This window comes from Planococcus citri, chromosome 1 (assembly GCF_950023065.1).
Source record: "Planococcus citri chromosome 1, ihPlaCitr1.1, whole genome shotgun sequence".
Lineage (NCBI taxonomy): Eukaryota > Metazoa > Arthropoda > Insecta > Hemiptera > Pseudococcidae > Planococcus > Planococcus citri.
In genome coordinates, this window is record NC_088677.1 from 82597661 (window position 1) to 82609669 (window position 12009).

The 12009-nt window shown below is 39.1% G+C and overlaps 1 protein-coding gene across 5 annotated transcripts in view; it reads left to right on the plus strand.

The window, feature by feature from the left end:
- The window catches only part of LOC135837996 (uncharacterized), a 110280-nt gene that overhangs the window by 5924 nt on the left and 92347 nt on the right, over nt 1–12009 (plus strand). Inside the window, exon 3 of one of the 5 annotated variants that reach the window (XR_010557290.1) lies at nt 722–3158. The exons of 3 other annotated variants lie outside the window; for them this stretch is intronic. Coding sequence is in view for 1 of the 2 variants with exons in the window: in XM_065353488.1 (XP_065209560.1) it covers nt 769–3037 (2269 nt within the window). In the remaining variant the exon portion in view is untranslated. The remainder of the gene's footprint in view (nt 1–721; nt 3159–12009) is intronic. One more of the 5 variants, XM_065353488.1, reaches the window with a different exon arrangement.

The window sequence follows — 12009 nt, forward strand, 5'->3', positions numbered from 1 at the left end:
TCTTCATGACTAGCTGGCATTTCGCAGCCAGTAGTTTGTGGTCAGAGTTGCAGTCAGCACCAGGATATGTGTGACAGTTCTTCACTGTGTTCTTGAATCTTCTTTTTACAAGTAATATAGTCTATCTGGTTTCTGACTCGATCTCCAGGACTGACCCATGTGTATAATCTTCTTTCATGCTGCTTGAACCAGGTATTGCATATTACTACATCGTGTCTTTCAGCAAACTCCACGAGCATTTCACCTCTTTCATTCTGCTCTCCAAGCGCGTATCTCCCTGCGACTTGGCTGCCATGATCCTTCCCAACTTTGGCATTGAAGATGATAGATTTTATCTCAACTTATAAACGATGTGACGTCTCTCTTTCGAATTTTTATTTTTTCATTAGGTAGGTAGGTAAATATACGTAGGTATATTTGGTTATCTTATCTATTTTTGTGCACCGTTTTGGTTTTAGCGATTTCTTGTACTTCACTTTTGTGTTTTCGTTTTATAATTCAAAATTTGCCGACTTTTTTTTAACATTGGGAGGGGGCCCACCCCTCACAATTTCACATCTGCATTCAAGTATCAACAAAATTAATGTAAACATGTCAAAACGTAGCCTAGCACCCTTGGTTATTGGGTAGAGTGTTGCCAAAAGTTGAGGCACGCTACATTTTAAAACGTAGCTAGGGGAGATGCGTGCGCGGCCTAAATCACGTTTTAATATTCTTCCAGCTTTCAACTTGACCGCTATCGGAAATTGCTGCTACTTACGAACAGCGATGAAGAAGAACATATTGGTACGCTTCTTAGCGAGCGTAAACCTTTGCTTACCCTTTATTGCAACGCTAACCGCCGACCAAAAAACGGAATTTCACGTTCCCACCATTGATGAGTTCAAAAGTGAAACCCAGGTGTGTCGTATCATACATGAGAGCAAACCCGAGAGACGTCCTAAATACATGGATCTTAACGAATTTTTGGTCCGTTCAAATGTTTGGGTAGACAAGAGTCTATTAGCTAAAAGACTACTCGAAATCGACACAAATATTGTGATCATCACTTGCCCCAGAAAGTGGGGTAAAAGTCTGAACTTAAATATGATCAAACACATTTTTCAAATGCCAGTCAATAAAAAGTATAACGAAACGAGTTTCGGTTTCGCGTATAATTTCTTTACAAGAAATGAAATATGGAAGAACGGAGTGAAGAAAGCTGAAATGGATAAGGGCCCGTTGATTGCAAAGGATGCCGATTTCATGATGAACCACTTCCAAAAGTACCCGGTCGTTTACTTGGATTTTAAGGCGTTCACATTGAACAATTGGCACATCCTTTTTCAAAATATGATACGCGATTTGTATTTCGAACACTCTTATTTAATAACCTATTGGAGAAACATAATAAATAATCCCGAAAAATCGGATGAAGATAAGGAAAATGCACAAGACCAACTGAACGCATTTCGTGAAGTAAGGAATCCAACAATCACCGAATCGATACCATACCTCATGCAAAACAGAATTCGGGACCTGTGCAGATGGTTATTTGAATGCCGCGGCAAAGAAGTTATAGTTTTGATAGACGAGTTTGACTCGCTACAAAACAACATAATATTTTATTCCGTGAGTAAAAATTATAGCGCCGAGGTTAAGGTAGCTATGGAATTTATGGAAGGTTTTGTAGAAATTACATTCAAAGAACCAGCCGAGTCAAATATTCGACTTGTTGTGATGACGGGGATCACAGGAATGGCAAAAACGACGTTTCTAAGCTGCCTAAATAACATTGCTAACAATTTAGATCTTAACATCGTCAACATGTCCTCGCTAACACCGTTCTATGGCTTCATGCCGCACGAAGTTAGTTCCTTAATAGAACATAACTGTGATAATGATATAGCAAAACTCCAAATCAAGGATGCCGTGAAGTGGTATGACGGATATGGCTCCTTGTACTTCACAGACGGATCCACGTACTCGCCATGGTCGATAATGAGATATTCAGAGACGAAGCTGTTCAGCTCCTATTGGGAACAGAGCGGATCTTCGCGCATAATTTCAACGTTATTAGAATACGACGCTTTCTACAAAATGCTTCATAACGTGGTGAAACATGGGACGAAATACTCAATTCCCATCGGTACACTATACCGTGTCGAAGAAAAATTTCTGGAATCGGTGCACGATGTTATGGTACTGAGTAAACCAACACTAATAAACCGATTTGAAAAGCTTTTTGACAAACCCGTCAAAGATGCGTTCATGGCAATCCTGTGTCAAGCAGGTTATCTTACGGTACCGAAACTTAGGGGTGGAGAGATCGTAAATTTTATTCGTAATGCAAATAACACGGATGAGATTGATGAGAATGAGAGGATAGTACTGCTACATATACCAAATTTTGAAATTGGAAGTGCATTGAACAAACTCGTGGACGCCGCATCGTGGGATCTTAACCAAGAAATGTCTAATGCGAAATATGGCGAACACCACAATGAATACGTGGAGACATTTAAACAATGGTTCGAGGACGAGGTACCTTCGAACCTTGATTTCGATAATTTGCCTGAGAATATGGTTGAGAAATTCGAAACATTGCGTAGTGATTTAACCGAATTATTCTATTTGACCAACCCATTCATAAGACTCGGCGTCGAAGATTTCAGACAAATGCCCACTGATAAAATATGCGGTATACAACACTTGTGCGAAGCAGCGGTAAGACGAATTACCATTCCAATGTTGGAGGAATTTCGCAGAAAGTACAAACCTGCGGTTCTCGACGAATTTGCTGATTCAAGAGGACTTTCGGATACGATTATGATTCACGGCAAAAAAATACTCATCATTGAGTACAAGAGTGACTCCGAGTTTAAAATAAACCATGTACTAGAACAGGCCAAAAAGTATACGCCACACGTGATAACGGACGCTCGGGAACACGACTGCGACTCCGTGAAGTACTTGGCAATTAATGTTTTCATGTCGAAAACAAATTCGATACAAGTAGATGTTGCCCATTTTGCAAGCACTTGGGATGAAGCCGTGGGTATGTTACATTGAAGGGCAATAAAATCTGCGACCACTAGACTTGTGTAGCGCACCCAGATTTATTGTAATCATTTAAAATCAACCCTTAGGTTGGCTAAGAGCAGAGCACTATTCACTTGGTAAGTGAACCTAACACACTCCTAAGGGAGGACCTATCTGTCAAGCAGATTCGCGAATGTCTGGCGAACTACCGCCTCGCCATTCGCTTATCGGTAAATAAAAAAAAAACTTAAGCACTGCCAGAGTACTGTAAGAACTTATATATTTGAAGAGCAAAGCGACAAATTATATAAGGTAAAACAAAGTAAAGAAAAGGCAAAAAAACGAAATACAAAAAGGAAACAAAAATAAACAGAGCTGGACTAAGGTCCCCGCCCTCATAGAAAATCACTACTAGCGACTTCAAAAAATTACTAGCGTTTCTGAAAAAGTTACTAGTGATACCAAAAACGTTACTAGCGCTTGTACTGACACTACTAGCGCTTGTGCTGACGCTACTAGCGACCAACTTAACACTACTAGCGACCAACTCAACACTACTAGCGACCAGCTCGACACTACTAGCGACCAGCTCGACACTACTAGCGACTAGCTTGGCGCTACTAGCGATCAGCTTGGCACTACTAGCGACTGTCTCAACATTACTAGTGAATGATTCAACGCTACTAATGACCAAGCCGACACTAGTAACAATTAAACTGACGCTACTAACAGCTATGGCAGGTACCTACAATTGGTGAAAAGTAAAAATTAAAGAATTCCCAAAAACAGTGTTTTTTTTAGAGATTATGAATTATTGAAAAGTTTTTGCTTGGGCCAGATCATTTTCCTTTTTCTTTCTCCGACCAAAATTAGATAGTAGCAAAATTGACTTCTCACATCACAAATAATGCGATTTTTTTACTTGAATTTTTTTTTAAAAAAGGGTCCTCTGCTGCATTTCAGTCAAACTACCAGAAATCCTCAATCTAAAACTCCCTTTTTTTCATCAAATACCTATCTGGAAACAATCATTTAACATTTCAATTTTTTGCATATAGAAATTATATCCTGAAAAAAATGAAGAATTGTCAATTGTCAAGAGCTTTTGTCATGGCTTGCTCAGCTGATCGGGCCCCATTTATATTTTTAAAATTCGGAGAGGGAGGGGAGGGGAGAGGAACGGAAAAAAGTCCATGATTTTTGCGAATAAAGCCTAAATTCCAGTCAAAAAATGAAAAAAAAATTCGAGGTACCAGCCCCCTCGGAGGGGGAGAGGAGGGGAGAGGAACGAAAAAAGTCCATTTTTGCGAATAAAGCCTAAATTCCAGTCGAAAAATGAAAAAAAAATTCGAGGTACCAGCCCCCTCGGAGGGGGGAACGAGGGTAAGGGGACGAGGAAGGGTCCATTTTCGCAAAGAAATATCGCCATTTAATTTTTATCTAGAAAAATCAACACACCAAAAACTCAGTTTTAATTTTGTAAAAAATCATTCAACTTGAAATTTTTTTAAAGTCCAGAGTGCTAAAAAGTGCATATAAATGTTTCAAACACCTCATCTTCCAACTTCCCCAGTGGCCTAGTTGGTTAGGCAGATGACTAGAGAGTGAGAGATTGCAGGTTCAAGCCCCACCCCAGGCATGAAATTTTTTTTAATTTTCAAAATTTTTTTGGGGAGAATTCGTTGTTCTAGGAGGGTCTACGAGTAAATAGCTGCCATTAACATGTTTTTGCCATGATTTTCAGTGCAAAATGCGCAAATTTGCGCGTGTCACTACTATTGACAAACATTACTAGTCATTAGTAACGTTTGTCAGTAGTAGTGACGCTACTTGCCGAAAAAGTTACTAGTGTTTTTTTTTTAGTAATGACGCTAGTAGTGATTTTCTATGAGGGCGGGATTATCCCGTCGACACCCTACCAATCCTATACCCCTAGGTACCGGGCACAAGAATAGCCTAGAGACAGGAGCACCCTCACTCCATACCTACCTACCGAAGCTAGTAGGTATTAGGTTGCAATACCTAAGCCGTAGCTAATGGCTAGGTATTATGTGAGCTGTACATGCCACCAGTAGGCGCATATACAGACTGAATTTTAAACACCAAGAGCTCTCGCGTTGTAAGCTATAGAAATAGCATACGAGTCCCTACCTAACAACGTCCCTATACATGCCGTAGCAGATAGGTACGCGGTCTGTTAGGTAGGTGCACGGCTCGCAAAAGAAGCAGAAAATATTTTTATTTCCTCAAGAGGAAATAAAAATGTACTTTTTCTCCCCTTACAACGTATCACAGTGGGCCACAGACCCCCCCCAAAAACGGCGATAATTCGGATTCAACCTTCATTGATGTGCAATACGTCGAATAATACGTTTTCAAGGTCGTAGAATTTGATTCTGCACTTATTTTTTTTGTAGGGGTTAGTACAGTCGGTAAGGGGTTGAACCCGAACAAAATTGCCACAAAAGATTATTTTGCTTTAAAAGATCCAGGGTGGTGTCCCAAACAACATATCCGGAGCCGCCCCCGATCCACCTGGTGCGTTCCCCCCACAGTGGATTTCAGCCCCCCAAAACACGTTTTTCGCAATTTTCTCCCCCGCATTGCATTTTAGCGAAAAATATGTAGTTAGACAAAAGAATCTACGTCAAAGGGTATTCCACAGTATAAGATAGGCGAAATGGCCCTGTTCCCAGATTTGGAAAATTATGATGGATTATTGTTGGGTACCTCCAATGAAAATTTTTGAGCGGAATTTCCGCACCCAACCCACTCCCTTGGTCTGTATAGCCAAAAAACGCGTTTTTTACGAGAAAAATTCTGTATCCATGAGTTGTGTGGAGAAAATTTTGGCATCGCGTGGAATGTGAAGGGGAAGCATGGGTCTTTTAACACGATTTTTTTCAAAAATTTTTACCATAGTAGTGGGGGTGAAATTGACAAAAGAAAACTTTGAACCGCCACAGCTCCGGAGTATATGGGTAATCCAAAAAAATGTTTTCGCCAAAATGTGTCTTTTTACTAGTACTTTCTCACTACCAATCCATAAAATCGAAATTTTGTCTGAAAAATGGTCATATTTGTAAAAAACCCTAGAAAATACGCGTTTTTCGCGTTTTTTTTGCAAAATAATGTGGAATATGCGAAAAATACATGGAACAAAAATGTTTAGCGTCAAATTTTACCCTAGAAAATGTGTTCACAAGGTTGTCAAAACGCTCATCTACTGAGCTACCCGCGAGCACACGCCGCCTCTTTGCAGCATAGTCAAGAGATGAGATATTATGGCACCTGCACTAGGGTGGTCCTTATTTTCGAAGTTGGAATTTTTTTGCTCCCACCCCCCAAAGTTGTTCCATTTGATGAAAAAATAAATCCTACGAAGTTTAAACCCCCTGTGTAAAAAAAAAAGTGGTGCTAGAATGCCCCCCGCCAATTTTTCAAAAAATTGAAAAATGGAAAATGATGCAATTTTTTTAAATTTTTGATTGTTTTCAATCTATCGCACCCCAATATTCCCCCTTTGAACCAAAACAGCCCCCAGAAATTTTTTACCCCCTCCCCAGTGAGAAAACAATAACTTGCTATTTTGCTATACCGGTGGAGCGGAAAAATTTATGGTATCAATTTCGCTGAAATTGAAGTATGTTGGAGATTGTGCGTTAAAATTACGCCCAAAAAAAGTTCAGCCTCCCACGTGCCCTTGCGGTGAAACTGTGCCCCCCCCAAGTATGGCCATTTTGGGGGAAACGTTGTTTTTTTGAATTTAAAAGTACTTACCAATACCCATTTTTTCCGAAAACGAGTAGCACTCAAAAGGTGCGATTTGAGATTATGAATCGAATAACGTAATCGGTTTTTTGATTTAACCCCAGCTAACCCCTCCAAAAAACGCTTGAAACGTCGCGAATAAGCGTTTTTTCGCTATTTTAATTGAAAATATTGGTATCTGTACCAATTTTTTGGAAATGTTTCATTTCTGGGCAGGGTGCTTTTAAAAAGCAGAAGAAGAGATCTTCTTTTAAATATTTTGATAGTTAGGGGAGGAAGGAAAGGGGGTGAGAAAGTGGATTAGAATTCATTCAAGTTGGAATTTTTCTGGTCCGCAATCCTCATTTTCAGAGACAACTGGAAAACAAAACTGTGACTCTGAGAAAAAAATGGAAGAAAAATTTGAAAATTCAATATAAAAAAAAATCAGCACCTTGTTTCATTTTTGGGAACAAATTACAACTTTTTTTTGAAGGCACATAATTTTGGCAAAAGAAATTGTGGCTCTTTGAAAAAAATAACATATTTTATAGTAATTTTGCCAAAATGCAGGATTTTTTTGCAATTTTAACATAGAGTGAAATCTTTTCATGATTCTGGCAAAAGAACAGGAATTTTGACCAAAGGTTAAATGTTATGGGTGTTCTGTCAGAAAAGCAAGATTTTTGAGAATTTTCGCAAATGAAGCGAGAATTTTAGACAATTCTGGTAAATAAGGGGAAATAGTTTCGGCCATTTTGACCAAAGACCAGATTTTATAGCAGCTTAAAATAAAAAATGAAAAAACATCATTGTTTGACTTTTTTTGGAAATTGTTTTTGGTAATATGGGGCCCAAGGGTAGCGCCAAATGAAATTTTTGTAAGAACCAAAATTTAGAAAATTTTCCAAGAAGCAACTTTTATTCCATGATTTTTCTTGTTGGAATAATTCAAGGTGGTAGGGAAGTTTGGAATATGGAGCAAGGGCCCCCTCAAGAAAGGGGGAGAAGTGGAGATTGGAATACGAGCCGAATTCACTTGTTTCAATGTGAAAAGGACTAAGTATATTTTCAATTAAAATAGCAAAAAAACGCTTATTCGCGATGTTTCAAGCGTTTTTTGGAGGGGTTAGCTGGGGTCAAATCAAAAAACTGATAACGCTATTCGATTCATAATCTCAAATCGCACCTTTTGAGTGCTACACGTTTCCCCCAAAATTGCCCCACTTTGGAGGGGGGCACAGGTTCACCGCAGGCGCACGTGGGAGGCTGAACTTTTTTTGGGGGTAATTTTAACGCACAATCTCCAACATACTTTAATTTCAGCGAAATTGATACCATAAATTTTTCCGCTCCACCGGTATAGCAAAATAGCAAGTTATATTGTTTCCTCACTGGGGAGGGGGTAAAAAATTTCTGGGGGCTGTTTTGGTTCAAAGGGGGAATATTGGGGTGCGATAGATTGAAAACAATCAAAAATTTAAAAAAATTGCATCATTTTCCATTTTTCAATTTTTTGAAAAATGGGGGGGGGGCATTCTGGCACCACTTTTTTTTTACACAGGGGGTTTAAACTTCGTAGGATTTATTTTTTCATCAAATGGAACAACTTTGGAGGGTGGGAGCAAAAAAATTCCAACTTCGAAAATAAGGACCACCCTAGTGCAGGTGCCATAATATCTCATCTCTTGACTTTGCTGCAAAGAGGCGGCGCGGCGTGTGCTCGCGGGTAGCTCAGTAGATGAGCGTTTTGACAACCTTGTGAACACATTTTCTAGGGTAAAATTTGACGCTAAACATTTTTGTTCCATGTATTTTTCGCATATTCCACATTATTTTGCAAAAAAACGCGAAAAACGCGTATTTTCCAGGGCTTTTTACATATATGACCATTTTTCAGACAAAATTTCGATTTTATGGATTGGTAGTAAGAGAGTACTAGTAAAAAGACACATTTTGGCGAAAACAGTTTTTTGGATTACCCATACTATACTCCGGAGCTGTGGCGGTTCAAAGTTTTCTTTTGTCAATTTCACCCCCACTACTATGGTAAAAATTTTTGAAAAAAATCGTGTTAAAAGACCCATGCTTCCCCTACACATTCCACGCGGTACCAAAATTTTCTCCCCACAACTCATGGATACAGAATTTTTCTCGTAAGAAACGCGTTTTTTGGCTATACAGACCAAGGGGGGTGGGTTGGGGGGGGGGCGGAAATTCCGCTCAAAAATTTTCATCGGAGGTACCCAACAATAATCCATCATAATTTTCCAAATCTGGGAACAGGGCCATTTCGCCTATCTTACCGTGGAATACCCTTTCCGATCTAATGATGTATCAACTTTCCTTGTACGTTCAAGGGGGGTGGAATTACAGCCATTCAAAAAAGGGGGGTTTCTTGAAAAATACATAAAGGCTATGGGCGCCTGAGAGGGGTGAAATGGTCTCCGAAAGCGTTCGCGTTGATATTAGCATGGAAAGTGAGTACCATTGAAACACTTCCGCATGAAAAATGTCAGATCCACACCCCCTCCCATTTTTGAGGAGCCCCCGTTTTCTAAAATTTTGATAACAGTTTTCTCAGCCCCATGTTAACCGATTTTGAAAATTTTTCAGTATGTTGTGGACATCCTTAAGAGGTACCCTCACAAAAATTTTCAGCCACCTCCCCTCATATTTACCCCTCAAAATGGAGTTTTAAACTTATTTTGTGCTTTTCAAAAATAGTCAAATTTGAGGGGGCGAAGTACTCTGGAGAGGGCTAGATGAGTGTAGCAAAAAATCTGACGTCATATTCGTGCTCAGCGGTATCGAATCATAAGAAAACGACATCCTATTCATTGATACTTAGTTATTTCCCCCAAAATTCCCATTTTACCCCAACCCCCCCTTCGACACATTTTTACGCCATTTTGAGGGGTAAATATGAGGGGAGGTGGCTGAAAATTTTTGTAAGGATACCCTTTAAGGATGTCCACAACATACTGAAAAATTTTCAAAATCGGTCAACATGGGGCTGAGAAAACTGTTATTGAAATTTTAGAAAAGGGGGTTCTTCAAAAATGGGAGGGGGTGTGGATCTGACATTTTTCATGCGGAAGTGTTTCAATGGTACTCACCTTCCATGCTAATATCAACTCGAACGCTTTCGGAGACCATTTCACCCCTCTTAGGCGCCTATTGCATTTATGTATTTTTCAAGAAACCCCCCTTTGTTGAATGGCTGTAATTCCACCCCCCCTTGAACGTACAAGGAATGTTGATACATCATTAGATCGGAAATTTGACGTAGATTCTTTTGTCTAACCACATATTTTCCACTAAAATGTAATGCGGGGGAGAAAATTGCGAAAAACGTGTTTTGGGGGGCTAAAATCCACTGTGGGGGAGAACGCACCAGGTGGATCGGGGGCGGCTCCGGATATGTTGTTTAGGACACCATCCTAGACCTTTTAGAGCAAAAAAAATCTTTTGTGGGAATTTTGTTTGGGTTTGCCTCCAAAAAGTGCTATACCGACTGGCCTACGTGGGGGGGGGGGGGGGTGAGGCGTGGGGAGCGGAAAAATTTGAAATGCTGCTTATATAATCGTGTAATATATCGATTAATATGTTTTCGAGGTCGCAGAGTTCGAATCTGGAGTTATTTTTTTGGTAGGGGTGAGGGGTGAGGCGCGGGGAGGGGGAAATTTCAAATTTTGCTTATATTATTGTGTAATATGTCGATTGATATGTTTTCGAGGTCGTAGAATTCGAATATGCACTTATTTTTTTTGTAGGTGTGGGGGTGAGGCGTGGAAACTGGAAAATTTTCAAATTCTGCTTATATTATTGTGTAATATATCGATTAATATGTTTTCGAGGTCGTAGAGTTCGAAAATGGAGTAATGTTTTTGGTAGGGATTAAAAGCGAGACGTGGAGAGGTGAAAAATTCCAAATTTTGCTCGTATTATCGTTTAATATGCCGTTTGTTATGTTTTCGAGGTTGTTTGTATCGTTGATTTGAAAAAATTATTTTATATCTCAAATAACGTATTTCAATCAAAATTGAATCGAGTATATCATGTTTTGATCTTAAAATTGCGATATATCCGCAATTGTGAAGAAAATTGATGTATTTTTAATAGAAAAATGAACCTGCAAAGCAATGGGACAATTTCGGGTAAAAAATCGCTAAAACATAGTATACACTATTCCCAAATACACATCACTATGCAGAAGAGAACACGCAAGATTGCGCAATTATATGAGTTTTGTTCCAAAATGTGTTCTGATTTTGTGTAAAAAACTGTAAACTTTAAAAATCAGTGGTTTAAGAAAACATCAAAAAGTAAATTTGGAATTTTTCACTTCCCCACGCCTCACCCCCACCCCTACAAAAAAAATAAGCGCATATTCGAATTCTACGATCTCGAAAACATATCAATCGACATATTACACAATAATATAAGCAAAATTTGAAATGTCCCCCTCCCCGCGCCTCACCCCTCGCCCCTACCAAAAAAATAACTCCAGATTCGAACTCTACGACCTCGAAAACATATTAATCGATATATTACACGATTATATAAGCAACATTTCAAATTTTCCCGCTCCCCGCGCCTCATCCCCCACCCCTACAAAAAAATAAGTGCAGATTCGAATTCTACGACCTCGAAAACGTATTATTCGACGTATTGCACACCGATGAAGGTGGAATCCGAATTATCGCCGTTTTTGGAGGGTCTGTGGCCCACTGTGCGTATGTTGGTATTAGTATACTGATAAGTATGTACCTAGTACCTACCAATCACAAACCCTAAGATTTTATTTCGTGTTTTCTCTTTGATTTTTTCACTAGAACTTTATTCTCCAAATGTTGCGATTTTTTTCCAAACGTTGAATGGAAGCTCCACCTTCAAAAATGTCAGTCTGACAGCTGATTAAATAAAAAAATGTTGCAACTCTCCCAAGTTCTTACCTGACCCAATTACATGCACTTAAAAAAAAAAAAAGAAAAGATGTTACGATTTTAAGACGACTAAATTTTTAGTGATAATGGAAAAAGGGATGACATGACAGAGGGATGCAATGCAACACCTAACTTTCAAGAACTTTCGATTTTTACAATGATTGGTGTTCATTTCAATTTCAAATTAAAAAAAAAAAAAATGTCAGGATTTAAAGGAAACTAAATTTTTAGCAACATTCAACTTTTGAGATGTTGACGAGATTTTCACAACGACTAGTTCCAAAACTAG